This window comes from Strix aluco, chromosome 4 (genome assembly GCF_031877795.1).
Source record: "Strix aluco isolate bStrAlu1 chromosome 4, bStrAlu1.hap1, whole genome shotgun sequence".
Taxonomy (NCBI): domain Eukaryota; kingdom Metazoa; phylum Chordata; class Aves; order Strigiformes; family Strigidae; genus Strix; species Strix aluco.
The window spans coordinates 55,844,493-55,863,628 of NC_133934.1; the positions used below are offsets into that span (position 1 = coordinate 55,844,493).

At 48.3% G+C, this 19,136-nt stretch overlaps 1 protein-coding gene and 1 long non-coding RNA gene across 2 annotated transcripts; one reads left to right on the top strand and one right to left on the bottom strand.

Annotated features, from left to right (window-relative positions):
• Positions 1-995: 995 nt before the first annotated feature.
• On the bottom strand, positions 996-3,417 carry H2AZ1 (H2A.Z variant histone 1). The gene is made up of 5 exons (XM_074823171.1): positions 3,139-3,417; positions 2,606-2,683; positions 2,135-2,248; positions 1,544-1,673; positions 996-1,388 (listed from the first exon to the last, which is right to left on the bottom strand). Exons 1-5 carry the CDS (start codon positions 3,139-3,141, stop codon positions 1,327-1,329), a joined length of 387 nt encoding a protein of 128 aa, XP_074679272.1. The 5' UTR covers positions 3,142-3,417; the 3' UTR covers positions 996-1,326.
• A 12,492-nt stretch (positions 3,418-15,909) lies between these two features.
• LOC141922300 (uncharacterized) lies at positions 15,910-18,877 on the top strand. Its single transcript, XR_012622945.1, has 4 exons — positions 15,910-15,988; positions 16,155-16,200; positions 17,182-17,268; positions 18,350-18,877. It is a non-coding gene; the product is annotated as an uncharacterized LOC141922300 (long non-coding RNA).
• The last annotated feature ends 259 nt before the right edge of the window (positions 18,878-19,136 follow it).

Below are 19,136 nucleotides of genomic sequence, written 5' to 3' on the forward strand. Positions count from 1 at the left end.
GCCCCAGCAAAGCTCCACAGCTCCCGAGGACCAGGGCAGTTAATCCAGGTCTAACCAACACCTACACCCCAGCTGCAGCGCTGCAGCAGAGATCGTTACCCGGGAGGTTACAGAAACCAAATAGCCCGCTTGCTGCAGAAGCATCTTTATTCAAAGTATTTCACTGCTGGAGGAGCAGTTGCTGCCCCCAGCCACAGGAACTGGCAGCACCTTTTGCCTCACCAGGATGAGGTTCCCCTTCCCGCAGCACAGGACCTTCCCTTGGACCAAGGCACTTGCAGAGTGCTGGAGGAGCACAGCTGAAGACATGACCAGAACCCCCTTTAATTTGCAGCTACTGGGGAGGCTACTGTGCAGCAGAAGTTAAAACTGTACCTTTAATACCCCATAAACACCAGTTGCGTGGTTTGGACCCTCATCACTACAGGCTCAAGGCTATTGGAAAGCAGTTCAGGTCTCTGTGGCTGGCAGAGGTGAAGCCCACCCCTGAAAAAGCCACAGCAAGGCAGAGCTATTGGAGTGCTACCTTGACAGCAGGGTTTAGACTCTTTCACAGACACTGAGGCTGTGCAAGCAGCTGCAGTACAGCCTCTGCTTACAGGCATCTCTCCAGTCTTTCACAAGAAAGAGTGAGTTGTCAGGCTCTATCATAACAAAAATCAACAGAAGTTGTGGATTTTCAACATCTGTTCATCTTACCTTCCTCCCCAGTGACAGACCTCCTCCTCCCTCTATGAAGGCCAGCATCAAGTAACACTGGCCTTAACTAGGCTCAAATCTGCCCTGCTAAAGGCAACTGTCACACCACAGTGGGCTCAGTGAGAATGAGACTTTGCAGGATAAAACCTGTGTGCCGTTTCACTTGATGGTATCTACCAAGTGCGGTACACTGGGACACTGTTTCCACATCCCCCAAGCCCAGCTGTTCTTGGAACTTGAAAGCTGTGCAGTCAAGACCCAAGTATTTTTCTGTTAAGTGGACAAGAGACAATCAGTCTTGATAGAACATTTATTGAATATTTCCACTCTAGTGGATGAAAAGTCTGTACAAAACCAAACATTTCCTTTACTTGAACCAATCTAAAAACAGTCAGCTCAATCAAAACCCACTACAAATACAATAGCTTCTTTGAAGCCATGGTAACACTTAAATACGGTTAAGACTTCAATGCAGAAATTTGGTTTGTTAGAAAGCTCAAGGGAGCTTTAGCTTCTCAAAGTTACAAAAAGGCAAAATCGTGTTTCACAGATACAGTCCACTGGAATCACCAACACTGGACAATTAAGTACTTAGAGTCCTGAGATAACAAGGAATCCTGGTATCCTTTAGACAGTTTTCTGTTGTCCTTTCTTGCCAATGAGAGACTTGTGGATATGCGGTATTACACCTAAGAAAGACCAACAATTAAGACCATGTTATTTCTCTTCAACAATTTTCCTCAACTTTGCACTTCAAATAAGATGACAGCATTAAGCAGCCCCTAGTCTGCCAGAGTTCTGGCCCCCCAACTCATCACAAACCATTCACAAGCAATTCACATACCACCACCAGCAATTGTTGCCTTAATGAGAGAATCCAATTCTTCATCTCCTCTAATTGCAAGCTGCAAGTGACGGGGAGTGATACGTTTCACCTTCAAGTCTTTGGATGCATTTCCTGCCAGCTCAAGCACCTGAGGACAAAACCATTTTTAAACTGAGTTACACAAGTCACACGCGACCAACTGCACGGACTTTGCTATTTCGTTCTCTATGCCCAACACACCATTGGTGACACCAAGACTGCAACCAACACCTCTTTTGGAAGGGTTCCTCCTTTGGAGCTCCACATTTAGTTTTCCCCAAGACCAGAGTAAGTGTTTTACAGCAGATAAAACTTGCTGTAATGGCACATTTTGTAAAATACTTCACAATTCCATCTTTCCTGTAAGTCACAGCGACTGATCTGCACAAAATGCAGAGCAAGAGGCCCCATGCATATTTCATGGTCTCCTGATGATGCATGCACTTAGAACAGGCTCAAAGCAAGTGAAGAGTTCACAGCCCAGTGCAAATTGGCAAAATACAACAGGCTCTGGTTATTATGCCATTTTGAAGCTGACCAACTTGCTCACACCCCTTACAGGAACTTTACCTCAGCTGTCAAGTACTCCAGGATTGCAGCGCTATACACAGCAGCTGTGGCTCCTACACGCCCATGGCTGGTAGTCCTAGACTTCAGGTGCCTGTGGATGCGGCCAACAGGGAACTAGAAAATAACAGAAGTATGAATACACTGTGACAACAAAGGAGAAAAAAAAAGCCACTACTCTAAACCACATATTGACAACAGAATCCCAGCATGGACTACATTTCAACACTTTAGAATGCAGCTAAGGATATTGTATGCCAAGTTCATGTCAGCAACTTCACAACCACAAGCAGTAGCAACAGCCACAAGGAATTCTCTTCCCTCCTGCACAGATATGCAATAGGTCTAAAATTAGTCAAACCAGACACTGCTGGACAACACACAGCAGACTCTGCAGGCTTCACAACATACAAGTAACCAAGAGATGGAAAGCCAACCTGACTTTCATCCACCCATGCCCCAGTCCCTACTCACCTGCAATCCAGCCCGCTGAGAACGGGACACTGCTTTGGTCTTGGTCTTTCCAGAGTCCTTCCCAGCTTTACCGCCAGCCTAGCAAAAAGAAGAGGTGTGCAAGAGCTGACGTGCCCGCCATCCCCCCTCAGAGACGCCGCACCTGCGACGGACGGCGCCCAGGGGCAGCGCGGGCACTGCTCGGCGGCAGCGCCCCACCGCGCATGCGTGCCCCCCCCCCCCGCCCCCCGCGACGCCCAGGCGCGTGCGCGCTGCCCGCTACACCTAGCGGCACAGGCCGCTCCCCGCGCGCATGCGCGGCCGCCACTCCCTCTCCCCGGCGGCACTAGCGCGCGTGCGACCCTCCCCCCCCTTCCGTTTCACCGCCTACCGGCAGGTAACGCGCCTACCGGCGCGCGCCGCCCGCGCTCCCCCGCGCCGCGCGCGCTCCCCCGCCTCACCCCAGCGGCCGCATCTTCTTGATCCCTGACACCCACCCCCGGCAGCGCGGCCGCCCGCCCGCCCCCACCCGCGCGACCCCCGCGGCTCCTCACCATCGCGAACCGGAGCGCAGCGCCGCGCAAGGGCAGGCAGAGGAAGAGAGCGTCCCGCACGCACGGAGCCCGGGCGACACCACCAACCTGCCCCGACCCGCCGCGATTCAAACTGCGTCCGCTCCCGCCTTCCCCCGGCGCTTTATAACCGCCGAGCGTGCCTGCATCCGGGAACCCCAGGCTCGCCCCTAGCCAATGGCTGCGGGCGGGGGCGGGCCACTCTCCCCCAGCGACAACCAATGGCGGGGCGGGGCCGGCCTCACGATGCGGAGTGCGGGAGAGGCCCGCCCCTATTTAAAGGGACAGGCGCCGGGAAAAGGGGGGGGGGGGTGTGGTGAAACTGTGATGGCCTGGGAGACAGGGGTAGCTGAGTCCCGGGGGGTGGCCGCGGCCGCCACAGCGAGGGAAGCTCGGCCTGTCCCGCCTGCGGTGGCCGCGGCCTGCCCCAGAGTCGCCGCTCAACGCCAGGGCTCTACCCGGCGTCGCCCGGCCGAGCTGCCCGGCCCGGGGCCCTCCCAGGCCCCCTTCAGCCCTCCGCCGTTATTTCGGAGGAGGGGGCGCAGTCCCCGTACGGCCCGGCCCGGGGACGCGCTCCTGCGGCGGCGGTGCTGCCTGAGGCGGCGCGGGGGGGTCGCCTCCCGCCGAGGAGCGGGCCGCCCGCCAGGCGGGTCCGGCCGCCCGCGATCAGGGCGGGCTTTCAGGCGTGCCGGCTGCTGACTGCCGGCGGATTCGCTTCACGAGTCCCCGATAGCGGGTCTCACCCTCTGAGAGCTAAAGTCTGACTGAAATAAAATAAAAGCAAACGTACCTGGAGGGGGCTGGAAGCCGAAACAGCCGCCCGCGGGCAGCTGCCCGGTCGTCGCCTCAGGCCGCGGGCAGCTCTGCCCGCAGGCCGCGGTTGTCGGCCCTCCGACAGCCGCAGGCCCCTGCGCGCCCGCGGCCGCTCTGCCCCGGAGCCGCCCGGGCCCCGCTCGCCTCCTCTAAACCGAGGCGCGAAGGTCGGGTCCTGCCGGCCTCACCCCCCCCCGGGGCCTTCTGGAGGGGGAGAGGCCCGGCTGTCGCTTGAGGGAAACACAGCGGTGGCCGAGCCGCGCAGGCAGGGGCTGGGGGTGTCGGGGCTGGGTGGGATCACCGGAGGGCGGGAGAGGTGGTTGCCTGAAGTCACCGAGCACCCCGACTCATTGATTATTATTTATTGCCAGGTCCCCTTCCGAGCCTTCGACCTCCTCCCTGTACCGAGCCCAGCTCTGCTTCGCCTTTTACTCAAGTTGTTCTAGATGTGCTGCACTGCCAGCTGAAGCCTTCCCCAATAAAGTTAATTGACTTAGTGTACAAAGCACCTCAGGAGCAGCCTGAAGGAGATTACATCCCAGGCTGGGGATGAGGAGCTATTACACTGCATTAGTGAAGACAGGAGGCTGCCCACTGTGATTTGAATGAGGATGAAGTTGCATCTACTATTCATGATGCTGGGGGCAGCCGACAACTCCACACACACACACTGGTTTTTATTTTTACTTCCATTTTACACAGATGTGTGATTACCAAGGGCAACCCTGCCTCAGACCCATTTGTCTCACTGGATATTTCACAAACTATAGTTAAAAACTTCATGAATTGGGTTCCAGCTGTAACATTTAATTAATGCAGTGCAGATATCCTCAGCTTTGGCACTTCAAATCCTTGCCTGTATTTCCCTGAAATGAAGTCTTAGCTCCCCCCCCCCCCCCTTTTTTTTATGTGCCGTTTTCAGTACAGCATCATTATTTCTACTTCAGAAAAAAACAGCCTAGCCATTTAACCTCAGAGCTCAGCTGGGGGTGTTCTCAGTTAATCCACGTCCTTCAACTCCAAAAAAGTAACAATTCTTTGTGCTCTTCCAGAACACCATAAATCTCTGTTATCTGAGAGATACCCCATTCATCTGTGAGTATGCAATGAGCTCAGGGAGAAACCCTGGCCCTTTGATGGCTGAATAGCTCTTTAGAGGGAAGACTGGCTCAATCTGTCATGGGCTTTACCAATCCAATCACAAAACCACCACTTTAGGAGGCGTTAATGTGTGTATTTCCTCTACCTTGATAACCAAGGGTCCCAAGCATGATGAGTACTCTTACAGATGTTTAATGGGAGATAAAGCTGAAGGCATAAAGCTGTTGTGAGGATACTCTCCTCGCCATCACTTTTCCACTTTCTTCGGGTCTACAACAAGCAAAATGCTCAAACCTCTAAGGTAGAAGGGTACATGCTGATCCCTAGAGCTCCATTTCAAGGTCTTTCCAGCTGTTCACTGAAATAGTAAAGATTTAAAACATTGTAGCTCTTCTGCTCCTATGGCTGACCCCAAATACTTGGTCCCCTAGTTACAAAGGACCCTTTGCTTGAGCCTCCAGACAGCCTAAGGCCACGTCGTCAATGCCTTCAACACCCAAGTTTCAGTCCCGGGCATTTTGTGCTAGCTGCTACCACTCCAGGGTGGGGAGACCTACTTCCAGGCACACACACAGAGAGGCAGGACCGAATTGAGAGCAGACACTCCTACACGCAGGAATCTGGCAGTTTGTTTTTATATAACTGTCTGGTGCCTCTGTCTATTTGAAGCATTAGTTGTTTATGCTCTCCTTCAGCAAGCAAGAAGATAAGAGAATTTGGCTTTTTTTTTTTAATTTTAAAAACAAACCTCAAGATTTTACAGAAGCCTGCAGAAGTTAAGATTTCATTCAGTTTGCTATTTTAAAAATTATTTCTGTCCAAAGTGCCTACAGCAAGGATCCATTTGTGCTTTTCCTTACGGGGAATAGAAGCCAAGTTGCAGGCCATAAGACCCTCTGGGAACAGCATTCGAGATGTAGGAGGAGAAAAATTGTTTTTTTCTCCCTGGTTTCTGTCCTGGTTTTTCTGTCTGTACTAGGAAGTGGAACAAAAAGGCCTCATACCAGATGGAGATAATCCCTGCCACAGACGTTCCCCGCTTCCCACGTGAGCTTCCCCAACGGCTCGCTTTGGCTGCACGCTTTCAGCTGCTCAGGGCTCCTTACGTCTGGGATTACGCAGGCAAGGCAGCCTAACACAGAAGGTTAAGCTAACGCAAGGATGTATATTTACCAAACAGATCAGGTTAGGGACATGTCAGGTAGAGTACATGAAATTAGCCTCAGATGACCTAACTTAGATTAGCTAACAAGCCTCTCTAACAAGCACAACCTGAACTTCCCCCCACCACTTTAAATAAACAGGGACATAAAAGCTACCTCAGATACACCAGGAACAACCCCAAAGCACCTTCAGACCCAGTTGTGAGCACAAATATCTCAACCTCAATCCCACATACACAAAGGGAGCACTTACCACCTTCATCTTCCTAATGAAACCAGTACCCCAAGCCTACCCCCCAAGTGTCTTATCCAGTTTTTATAATGTAACCATCTCACAGGGAGAAAGAAGATACATTTCAAGGGGGGCAGAGCAGAGTAATTGGCTTTTATTGGTCCCATTAACATTAATAAGTCCCTTTAAGAAGGTGAAAAATCCCTCTAAAAGGAAAGGTTATGGGAAACCTGGTGAGGAAAGATGCAGTCATGCAGTGGGTTTAGAAAGGGAATTGCTGATAGTTGGGTTTGTGTAATGGTATTCATGCCCTGTGGTCTCAGTGGTGAGGTGCTCTGGGGTATCTTTTTATTATCTCTGAAGGCCACAGCGGTGAAGGGCTTTGCATCATTTACCCAGCCCTTGCGCCACTGCTTTGCTAGTATTAAGTTTTTCTGATGTTTCTCATTACAAACTGTTGTATTTGTACTAAACTGTTGCTGCGTTAGGTATCCTGTGACTGATCTCCTTTTGTTGTGGTGCGATACATGCAATCCAACAGACAGGCCACGGATATGATGTTCTGGACTGCAGGCGCTTCACACCTACACCGTGAACCCAGATGGCTTTGCCAGTTGTACACCTGCCAGCTCTGACCAAGCGCTGTGCCCTGCTCGGTGGGCTTTGTGCAGGCCCTTGCTAAGGAGCAGTCAGCCTTGCAGTGTGAGCTACCGGGTAAAGACTACCCCCCCTTTGGAGACAGAGGGTTGTAGCTGAGGGACATTCAATCGCCTGGGTACGTTCTCAGAGCACATTTTTCAACATGTCTTAGGAAAATTGGGGTGTAGTGCTGCTTTCCTTTCTACACTGTGTACTACTTAATATGATTTCCTTGGAGACTAACACTGATTTTCACTCGCCTTCACAATACAGACACATTCTCTAAAGCAGGGACCACTTCTCACTCCTCACTAACTACGAGCTTATGAACACAGTATTCTCTTGAATTTGTTTCTTGCGGGGTTTTAGTTTCTGCAGAAGTGGTGGAGATCATCTTCATTAGTAGACTAATGGATGAAGTGCTCCCAGAAGGCTCTTTGTATCACATCCCTTGGGGAACTTTGCAGTTTCTGGGTTCTGAATGAGTTTATGTGAGAGATACACACCTAGGTACTCAGCCCTGCCATGGTATTCCTGGGATATGAATTTGAATATCTGGGGAACTTCAAAGCCACACAGGAGAAGGCATTTGAGGAATTCATTTTTTAGGTGACAGCTAAGCAGACAGCTTAGTTTTTAGTATACAGTTTTTAGTCAGAGGTTTTAGTATGCTTAACTTTGACCTAACTCCCTGTTAGGTGAGTAATTTAGTTTGTTGGGGGGTTTTTTGTTGGTTTTTTTTTTTGTTTGTTTGTTTGTTTGGGTTTTTTTTAAGTCTCTGTAACCACTACTCACATTCATTTAGGCTCTATTTTTGTGGTGAGATCAATTACAGTATAGCTTAGACTTGCCCCTGCCCCCCCCCCCCCATGCTGCAGTTTTGCAGGACCTCTATCAAATAACAGATTTCTGCTCAGTTGGATCTCTCTGCCAGCTGCTGTACTTGGGTTCAGGAAAATCACATCCTCTTCAGTTGCACTGCTCTGCTGTGTGTAGTGATGAATGCATGCAACTGTTCAGTTTAACAGATACATTTATTAATCTGCTATCTGGAAACAGTTTCACAAAAGTCTCCGTAATAGGTCTGCGTATAACACTTGCATACTGATTTCAGAGAGACTTGAACTGCCCTAATGTCTACGCTGGTGTTCATTGTATGCTCTTTTATCAGCTATTAATAGTGTCATAATAACTAGTCTGAATAGATTTTTATCTTGTTCTTGTTTAGCCAGCTGTGAAAGGAAGCTATAGCTAGTTAGGCAAAACGAAATGAGAGTCTGTCAGAGACAGTGTCAGCCAGAAGTCCTTACCCTCATCCTTCCCATTGTCTTATATAGAAACTTATCCTCCCCCACTCCCTTGTTGTTGCCGAGTGCCTCGGTCCTCCCCATTATGCATATTTGAGCTCTGTTCAGTATAGTAACTGAAGTAATATTTATGTGATATTCTGTGTTGTGCTATATGCAAGTACCTACTGCAACTGTATTCAAGTTCAAGTTGGGGAAGTCTCAGGGTGGATTTAATTTGCCCTGTGATACCTATGCCCAGAGGACATTGTAATTAAATAAGTTTGTACCAGTGGTAGCATTTTGGCTATACCAATTTCTTTTCCTAAGAAAGCAACCTGGAAAAACCTTTTTGGGCTAATCACTTCTTGTTGTTTAATCTCCCATCACTACCAGACAAAGCTTAGATTGTAAACAGTCTGTGTCTGAGGTGGTGAAGTCACTGTGGTTGATCTGAATGGGCAGTGTGCTATGAGCGTGTCTTATTTTGGTTTCATTCTTTCAATAATATATAAGTCTTTCAATAATTGTGTGTTTCTTCAGTCAGTCTGCTTACTAAAAGGTTTTCGTTAATTTGGAACAAAGACTATCAAATGTTAAAAAACAAATGAGAAAGGATGAACACAGTGTTTCACATCTGGCTTTCAGTGGAATCCTTTGAAAAGAAAAGAAAATCCTTTCTTCAGAGTCACCAGCTCTCCCAAACAGCGACTTCATCCTGTTAACTCTTTACACCTACAGCCACCCATTTTTCTTCCAGCAGTTGACACCCACCTTTCAACTGAAGTGGAGTACCTGAGCACTTCTAGCCCTGACCATGCCAGTGCATCAAGGAGGGAAAGAGACACCGTGTGATTAGAGAAATCCTTTACGTAAAAAAGAAATGAGAAGAAAATTGTGTTTTCCTGAACATGACTGGTTCCAGGTTTTCAATCAAAATGCTCCTTTGCAGGAGTTGGAAATGGTTCTTCACAACTTGTTCTATGAAGATGAAAGGGCAAATAGAAATGTCACCCACTCCTTGGAAAAGCAGAAAGAAAATTCACCGGGGGGGCTTGCTATTTCCTTGCCAAAGTTGTTGCAGTTAGAAGGGATCCCATTCTTCTTTATTGGTAGGAGGCAGCTACTACAGCCATCATTTGTTTCTAGATTGACAACCTGGTTTACTTACTTCCTCATGGTATAAGATGATTTTTGTAGAGAAGTAACTCAAGCTCGCAACTGGAATGAGACCCGGTACCACACCTGTCTTGCATCACAGATAGCATAGTCCTCACTGAATAATGCATAATTAGTAACATGTTCTCAATTTTAGTCATCTGCAGCAAAGAACTGCAAGTCCCAGGGTCTGTTTTATACTGAGAAAAGTACCGATTTCACAGAGCTAGGCAAGATGTCAGTACAAATATAATTATTACCAGTATGCCGTTACAAACAACAATAAGAGTAACTTAGAGCTCACTTCTGCCAAAATTTGGGATTGCAGCTATAGAGTGGCTCATTCCCAAGAAGAGTGACTCCCTGAGAGGCTGGGGTTTTTTTCCTTTATATTAAAATTCTAATAATTGTATCTAAAATTTTTTTTTAAAAAAGGAAGGGTAACTAGGTATGAGACTCCTCACCTTCTTTCATCTCTTCCTTACTCTTTGCTGCAGTGAAGGTTCATCTGCTCTGGGCTTGTTTTAGAAATTTCTGAGTTATCTTAGTTTCCTTAATGTAGAGGTTTGCACTTGGAAGCAATTGATCCTGCAGTATGACTATTAATGTCCAATTAAATTTGATAGACAGTGAAAGTGGTTCACACGTTGACCAGGGGCATAAAGATGAGTCTCTTCAACCATAATGGGGCTGAGACTAAGCAAATGAAATTGGCCCAATGGTGGCAGCATAACATAAGAAATAAAATACAAAAATATGAAGGGTTTCCTCTTCAGTAAGGTTTTTAGTCTGAGTCGTCACCACCAAAGAGCTATCTTGTTCTTTGGGGTGGGGTTGCCTTTAAAACCAAAGCATGGCACTTGTAAAATTGGAAAGAAAACCATTGTATTTTTTACTGTCAGACAACCAGGCACGGTCAGCAATTTGCATGAGATGGACCTTGTCTGACAGCCATCTGCTAGGACTTCAGAGTGTGAGAGGTAACATGTGTGAGGGATCTTGTGTTAAAAAGAGATGTTTTCTTAGATGTGAAGGCAAAACGGAATTTCATGTCTGAAAGTCACTAGGTGGAATTACTGCAGATGAGTAGAGGCATAATTTTACAGCTAGAAAATGACTGCCTTTAACAAGTAAGCTCTTTTCTAGCTAAAAAACCCCCATCACATCCTGTCAAATTTTGTGGGGGTTTTGTATGTTCTGATAATTTTCTGATTATACGTCATTGCACCTTTTCTAATTTTCTCACCTGGGGCTGGGCCCGCATGTTCTTCTATTTGTCAAAATCCAACACATCAGACCCCACATGCCTGTGGAGGCCATGCAATTGAAGTAACAAGAACATTTGCAGTGGTGGGTAGTGGTATCATTGCTTGTGAAGCACTTTCCTTCTCATGCGAAAAGCAGAAAGAAAAAAAACTTCATCAAGTTTGTCAAATACAAGGATTTACTGGTGGGGGCTTGCAACACCTGGGAGCAGTCTGAAGGAAGATAAATATTCAGCACAGAAAGAGTTAAACATCAAGAGAGTTAAACGTCAGTGGTTTGAAAGGTTTTTGGCAGGATGTGAGAGAGGAGAACACAGATGTGACACAGGAGCATCTTCTTTTCTATGACTCTGCAAGGGGATGTGTACCCATTCCTCCTATCTTAGTGAAGCAGCTGGGCTACTGCTACCATAAATCAGGAGCAAAACTAAGGAATGGTGATGGGGAAGACTTATGGCAGCGCAGGGGCAGTGCCTGGTGAGACGGGGAGCAGACCGGGTTAAAAAGAGGTGCTCAGACCTCCTGCAGGAGGGAGCGATGGGGGACATGAAGCCTGCAGCGTGGCGGCGACGGGAGGGAAGGGGCAGTGCTGATACCTGCCGGGCAAATCCTTCTCCAGGAGGTGGGAACACCCACCCCCCTGGCTCAGAATGGACCAGATGGGAGGTAAGTGTGGGGATGGGCTTGGGGTGGGAGTGCTGGCACTGGGATGTTATGTGATGCCCTAGACCCTGCAGCCGGCTGGAAGCAATGCCAGTCCCTGAAAGCCAGTAATGCCAGGGTGGGTCAAAGCCACAGGGTGCCACTTGCACACAACAGCCTCTCAAATGTGAGCCTTGTGATGCTTTTCCCAGCGCAGTGGCCTTGCCCAGACCTGATTGCAATGTCACCGAAGTCTCTGCAGAGTTCCCGGGGCTTTCTGCTCACTGGCATGGGAAATGCAACGCAAGACTCATCGCAAGACTCATGTTTGTTGCAATGCAGAGTTTGGGGAGCGGGGGCTTTTGCTAGTGCACAGTAACATGGCATCTTCCAGCGCAGTTATTATGGGTGGGATTTTTAGGCATTCCTCTTGATCACCTTTTTGATCATGATCACCTGACTTTGGCACATGGGTGACAGTGCAGGTGAGACACTAAAGCTGCCATAGGAATCAGGTTGCTTAAAAGTGCATGCACAGCCTGATTTGGCTCCCTCACTGCCCAGTTTGCCAGCGTTGCCAGTGATACCACTCGGCTTCCTCTTTCTTTAGAGCAGCCCAAGCGATGCAAGGTCTGAAACGCGCAAAGTAGTTTCCAAATGAGTCACCACAGAAGAGAAGGGTGGGGTGAGCAACTGACAGCTCCCCCCAAGACTATGAAGGTGGTTTCAGGCCAGCGGTCCACTTCTCACCCCTGCGTGGGGCAATGCAACAAGCTCCCCATGTTCCTGCATTTGAGGTAGACTAACGCTCATTGCCTGTCTGCAGTCTCCCAGGAGCTCTCAGTTTCAGTCCCTGCTGCCGGCTGTGAGGGTGAGAGGCTGTGAACTACCAGCCTAGAGGAAGCCCAGGGGACTCGTGCCTCCCTCCTCCATCCCTCCTGCGAGGAAATCTCACTTCAGGGTGCCCCCCACTCCATCAGCAGCTACTTCTTGAGAAATGTATTACATTTCCCCTTTCTCTTGGACTTGGGGACATTTAAAACAACACATTTACCTGAACACAGATGTAGCCATAGCCACAGCAGAGGACAAAGGAGTGGTTTTGCTAACTAACAATGAAAACACGTGTTAACGTCTCTGCTTGCTGTGGGACTAGCTGCGGTTCTTTTAGATGCCTGTTCAGATGTTGGTGAGCAGCCAAGCAAGGACTGCTTGTGGTGCCAGCTCCCAGAGTTGGGATCAGTGCACTCCAGCACTTTATACACCTGCCTTCTGCCATGCATAGGTCTCAGTCTTCCTCACCCTTTAGGAAGGCTTAGGAAAAGAAAATAGAAAAGACCCCCACAAAAACCAAAAATCATATTTGGGATGATCAGTGAGCTATTGCTAAAGGAACTGCCCAAGAAATGTCTCACCTGCCACATCTGACAGTGCCTACACAACGGCAGAAAGCTGAAAGCCTTCCTGCAAAGACCAGCCTGGGACAAAAAGTGGACATCCAGCTGTTCCCAGGCCACCAGCCTTGCAGGAGCCAGGCACACTGTCACCGCAGCAGCGAGGGTGGGAGCTGCCAGCAGTGGATGGCTGATCATTGTGGACATTGTCACAGAGAGGTGGTATCCCACAGGGAGTGTTCAGGCTGGGACATAACCCTGTGGCAGTGGTGCATGGTCACAGCCTGGCTGTAGAGGTTTCCCCTGTGACCTGTAGCACCTTTCCCACCATGCCCTTTCCCCTCTCATTTAGAAATAGTCAGTCATTTGCTGTTATGTGTAGTGGATGTACCAGACCTTCAATAAAAACAGCTTCTCCCAAACACCACATTTTCCACTCCTTTCCTGAGACTTCAGGCAGCCTTGCATGGAGCATAAAGGAGATGCCACAGCCATGAGCATCTCGCAGACCCCAAATCTGCACCCATAAAAGCACAGCCACTGCCTCTTTCAGGATTGTGCACCCTATCTCCTGCAACGACCTGAAACATTCCCTGACATATTCCAGCCCCAGCCACTGCAACAGTGACAAAATAGCACAGTGACAGCATTAGGCAGCACATGGTCTCTGTGTGAAAACAGCCTATTACTCAGCAGCCTTTGCTTTTCTTCAGAAACACTGCCCTTCCCTTCACCAGAGATATGCATTCAGCTTTGCCTGAGCTGGACCCTTAACATCAGCCATGTCTCCAGCAAGGAACCCTTCTTACCATATTTCTAGCCACCATGATTTTTTTTTCAGGAGTATCATTTCCTCCTCTTAAACAAGAGCAAAAGCACTCAGCAGTAAGCAGATTGATCTATGACTTGAATTTCCTCTTGGACTTGCCATTGGTTTACAGGGATTTACACACCCACGAGTGCTTTCAGGCCCCACAGGTCCCTGTTGCATTGCAGGAGAGCTGTTTTTGTCAAAATGTCTGGGAACAATCCCTGTCTGGGCAGCAGCATCACAGAGGCTGAAGGGGTGTGTGTCTCAAACAGAGCAGCAAACTTCCCTTTAGCCCTAAGCTCATCAACCAACAAAACAAACGTTGGGGCATTTGCATGTCAGTATTGCTTACCTATTTTATCTACTTAGCCTAATTAGCTAACTAGGCTCATTTAATCCTCAGCATTCACTAATCCCAATTAGAGATGGGTCTGAACCAGGATCTGGGTCCCAGTTAGGAGATGCCAAGTTCTTGGCAACTTGCTGCCTCTAGTGGTCACTGCAGCTGATCGTGGTGTGTGGGAGTGCAGGAGCCTCGGCGAAACAGCAAGGAAATGCCAGACCCACATCACTTCTTCCCTCAAGCTCTACAGACAGCTGAGAAGCAGCAGATCAGAACCTAAATGCACCGTTTGCTTTGCAATGGTCTGCATATACCTCATGTGCCGTACCCGCACAAAAAATGAGGGGGAGTTGGTTTTTGTACCATTCTGTATCAGTTGCATCAAGCCATCTGTAGTGGCCAGAGGAGGCCCTGGCTGTTAAAGCTCTTGCATCTGGTCATCCTTTTTAGTTGCTTCTTGTACCCTTGGCTCACTCTGAGCATGGCATGGTAAAAAACCCACATACACATTGTAGCCACTATTCACAAGTACGTGTAGCAACAATTTATGCCTAGATGAAAAAGTGTGCTTGTTCTGCGACAGCTGCGGTCGCTTGGACAGGCCTCAGGACTTGTTTCTCACTCGGCCATTGAAATGGGGCTGCTCTGCTCTGCTCTGCTCTGCTCCTATGTCTGCAAGAGAGGGACAGTAGCATGCAGGGAGCCATGAACATCAGATTCAAGAGTCCAGCATTGCTTGCACCAAAGCTGCAGAACTGAAAGATGAGATGTTAGCGGTCTCGTCTGGATCATGCACCATCAGCGTGGTTTCTCTCAGCACAGACTGGCACTGAGAAACCTGATCAGCACTTGTTTTCAAAGACCCACATCTTCCACCTGGGACTGTACCTGGCCTCTGTCTCCCCATGTAGTAGGGAAGAGTTTTACCTTCTGCCATGCTGGCACCATTGGTGAGACACACTGCTTTCCCCTGTGGGGAAGCAAAGGGCTCCTAGCAAATTGTGTGGGCAGGAGGCTCCACATAGGGCTCCTATAGCCTTTTTCTAACCCCACTTTTCTTTCCCCAGCCAGGGATCTCTGACCCCACCAAGATGTGGTTGCTTGAATTCCCAGCTCCTCTCACTGGATGCTAATAGCTAGCTCACTGAACAAAGAAAATCCAATTGGCATCAAAAAGCAAATAGCCCAGTTCTGGTCTCTCATCTTTTTTTCCCCTGCTGGTGCAGTACATCAGACTTTTTGCTGATTTATACCTTGGATACAAGAAGAGTTTCAGATGCAAGGTTATTCTCCTGTCAGGTGTGGATGCTGACGACGTGTCCTCACTGTAACACAGGATGAAAGGGTTTATGAACTGGGAATGTTCACAAAGGGAATGTTCATGTCCATACAGCCATGCTGCAGTCAGCGGTGGGCAGCGGTGAGCCAAGGACCTGGCTGCCTAGGGAATGAGGCTCCTTCTGGCAAGCCTCCTTGATGAATTGCTCATAAAAGTCTGATGCTGCCTTATGATTTCTTTTTTTTTCTTTTCTTCAAGAGGACCACAAGAAAATGAAATATTTGTAGTTTCCTTTGCTGTAGCAGAACTTAAAGGGACATTAACTCAGCAGCTGATCCACTGCTCGCTGAAGTCAGTGGTGCCTTTTTCTGCCAGCTTCAGTGGGTGCTGGAACTGGCTCTCTGTCAAAGGTGACTTTGATTTTCAGTGGTTGTGTGAGCCATTCCTCCCGTTTCTCTGTGGGGAATAGCTTCGGGAGGCTTCAGAGCTCACATGAAATATTTGCTGTAGCTGGTCCTCATCTTCTTTTTCTCCTTGCATCATGGCTGCTCCTCTCTTTTACAGTTGGCATCTGTAATCACCGCTGGCCTCCTCCTGCTCTACATCCCACTGTGCTATGAGGACTTCCATTTCCACGTGGCTCACGTGTATGCTCGCCTGGGGTACCCCAATGCCCAGCACATCCTGGGACAGAGGTATTTGCAAGGTAACATTTCTCCAAGCCACGGCTAACTTGCTGCCAGAGTATGTACTGTTATAAGGCAGGAGCACAAACGTGGCTCTGTACTATGTGGTACACCACCACACTGCTGTATTTTGGACACTGTATTTTATATCCTAACTATGACTTTGATACTTTGTCTCACACCCAGGAGCTGGAGTGGAAAAAAATGAGGACATGGCCATGCACTGGTTCAGGTGAGGTGCAAAAAAATCCCCTACTCCTGCCATGGGAAGTTGCCTTCTCCTGGGGAAAGGCTACCGTGGTGAGGGAGGAGGAAAAAGAGCTGGGAGTGCTTTGGGGAGAGAGCCAGGCTGAGCTGTCCTGCACCGGTGGGAGGGAGGTGCATGGGGCAAAAGTGGGAAGACCAGGAGCTCCCAACTTCTCGCTGTGGGTCGGTTGCTTCGCTCCACTTTCCCCACCTGCTATTGCTATTTTTTAAATCAGTGGGAGGCAAGTATCTTGACAGTGAGAGTGCAGAGGAATGCTGGTGCTGCTGTACAGCCTTTTGGAGAGGTTCAAGCCATGGCGGGCAGTGGGAAAAATGCACAGGCACAGGAGGGGAGAGGGCAAGGGACTGCTGAGGCGATGGAAAATCAAAATATGGCAGCATATTGATTTCCGGCTTTCGGCACATGCTCCCAAGAGGTTTCTGCCACGTAAGTGAGGCAGCTGTGCCGGGTGTGCACATTTGCTGTGGTACCCGCAGTGGTTACACACATGGTGGAAGCCTGGGCCGCATCTCCCAAAACCTCCCCACTTCTGTGGAGAAACAGGAAGGATGTGGGATGGGGAAAGTTACTGCGCTAACCAAAGAGCGAGGGAAGAGGGGGGGCACTTTGGATGTTTCCTCTGTGTCTGCTAAAGGTGTAGAACAGCATCAGGCTGCAGGATTTTTAGGGCTGACATAACTGTGCCTGCGACAGCAGGGGTTGTGAACCAAGCAGGCATCTTTAAGGACATCTGTCCTTAGAGAAACAATGAAGTCTTGGTGCCTTTCTGAATAAGGCTGTTTCACAAATCAGGGCCTGAAAATTTTAAAGGGGTCACATTTCAGGACACTGATTTATACATACCTTTTTCCTTCTTTGCTCTTACCTCACTTTAAAACATTCAAACTCAGGTTTTCTTCTTCTGTATTTTCTCTCACCACTTTGCTTCTCTCTTCCCCCCTGTAGGCAGGCAGCGGGGCAGGGCCATCCTCATGCCTCCTTCAACCTGGCGGTGGGGGCACTCAGAAACATGACCATGGCACTTGAAGAAGGGTAACCTGAGCTATTCCCCTTCCTTTCCATTACAGCTGCATTCCCATCTCCTCCTGGGTAGAAGGGCAACCCAGTGCTGTAGATATTCCACTCATGAAGCTACTCCAGCATTTCAAATGCTCTCTCTTTGTATTGTCAGTAATGAAGTCCTACCTGCAGCAAGAAAACTGAAAAACCCAGTTAGCATGGAGATATTTTAAAAATTAGGTGATACAGTACATAAAAAACCTGTGGTCTGATTATGTATGTATTTCCATTGGCAATTTCCCAGTCAAGGCAAGGGACAAGACCCGTACTGGTATAGAAGGAGCTATTGAAGCAACATGCAAATTTTCCACTACAAAGACCTGTCTTTCTTTTTGGCAGAGCCCCCTTTTCACTCTCCTTGCCATCCAGCAAGGTCAGTGAGAAGTTTCCTGTTGACCACCTGGAGGTTGGGCTGAAACTGTCCGGGACACGTTTCTCTCCCCGTCATGCCTGCACACACTGCACACCAGCGCTCCCAGCAAGGCCCACAGCCAAAGAAAAGTTTCCTTCTGCTTTGTACATTTGCTGTGGTGATTTGTCCTGGGGCTAAGTGAAGCTAAATCCAGTCTTTTTTTTTGTGTGTGTGTGTATTGTTTTGTTTTGAGTTTCTTACATTTACTCCAAGTCTGAAAATTAAAATTGAGGTTGGAGACAGCAGTTTTAAGCTAACTGAAACTAAAAAAGCAATGTTTGGGCAAACCCTGTGAGTTGAAGCCAGTGCATTTCATTTCAATGTCTCCTCCATGTCACATGATCAGGCAGACTCACGTGTTTAGTGGTAAAAGGTGTATGTATTTCAAGACCTCCAAATCCATCTCTACTTGCATTCAACTAAGATGAGAAAATCACCAAACCCAAGACATACATGTTCAGACCACAGGGAAAAGCAGGAACAAAAACAGATCATTTTCTGAATAGTGGAGAGTTAACTTTACAGATGCTTTCAGATCCACTAGCTGTGGTCCTCTTATAAAAGCCTGGGTAAATAAGATTTAGCTAGGAATGAATCAAACCTCCTCCTAGACCTTCTTGATAAAGGTTTCATGTCCTTCAGAGAAGTGGAGAAACTCCTCACTGTGGCAGCAGCCCACGGACTCCAAGAAGCTCAGCAACTTTTGGAAAACATCCTAAAGAGCAGAAGCCTTCCCTGAATGACCACTGCAACACCGATGCTTGTTCAACCATGCCTTCCTTCTTCTGCACTTAGCAACCCCGCTTTCTCCTTGCTGAGTGTCTAGTCTTTAGGCATTTGAATCATTCATCGGACATTATATTTGGTTTGCACTGGATCTCCACCACCAGATCTATGGCAGTGATGCGTTGCTGGTCCTTCTCCTTTTGGTTCCTGGCTCACCACTTCTGAACAGCACTGGAAAGGTGGGGTGGAGAAGACAAGCAGCCTTCAGGATTACACTGATGATGGGCATATGAATGTTATTGAAAAAGCGCCATTAGTGTTGCACCAAGTGATCTGCTAATACTAAGATCCAAATATTGATCTGGGCTTGATACGGTGTTGCTTGTGCATTTGTGCTGTGTGTATTTCATGCTCTGCTTATGTATTGCAATAAATGATCACGACTGAGACTTTATTACTGTAAATCAGCATGACAGGCATGCATGATGTCATTTGTAGTAGAAATGACAGTGATTTAATAGAAAATATAAATAATGGCCTCACTTAATAGCTATCATTCCTTATCAATGTTACCATTGCCATGCCAGTTTCAGGGAAAAGTAATTCAATATAATGGAAACTGCCTTCATTTTCAGGGTGGTCTTGGTTTAAAACCACAGTGGAAGCATTGCATTTCATGGGAAGTGCACTCACTAAACAAAGA

Excerpts from the sequence above, each read along its gene's own strand:
- H2AZ1 (XM_074823171.1), bottom strand. Across the intron at positions 2,249-2,605 it reads CTCAGCGGGCTGGATTGCAG|TTCCCTGTTGGCCGCATCCA; the intron begins GTGAGTAGGGAC and ends GTTATTTTCTAG. Across the intron at positions 1,674-2,134 it reads TGGAGTACTTGACAGCTGAG|GTGCTTGAGCTGGCAGGAAA; the intron begins GTAAAGTTCCTG and ends TTTTGTCCTCAG.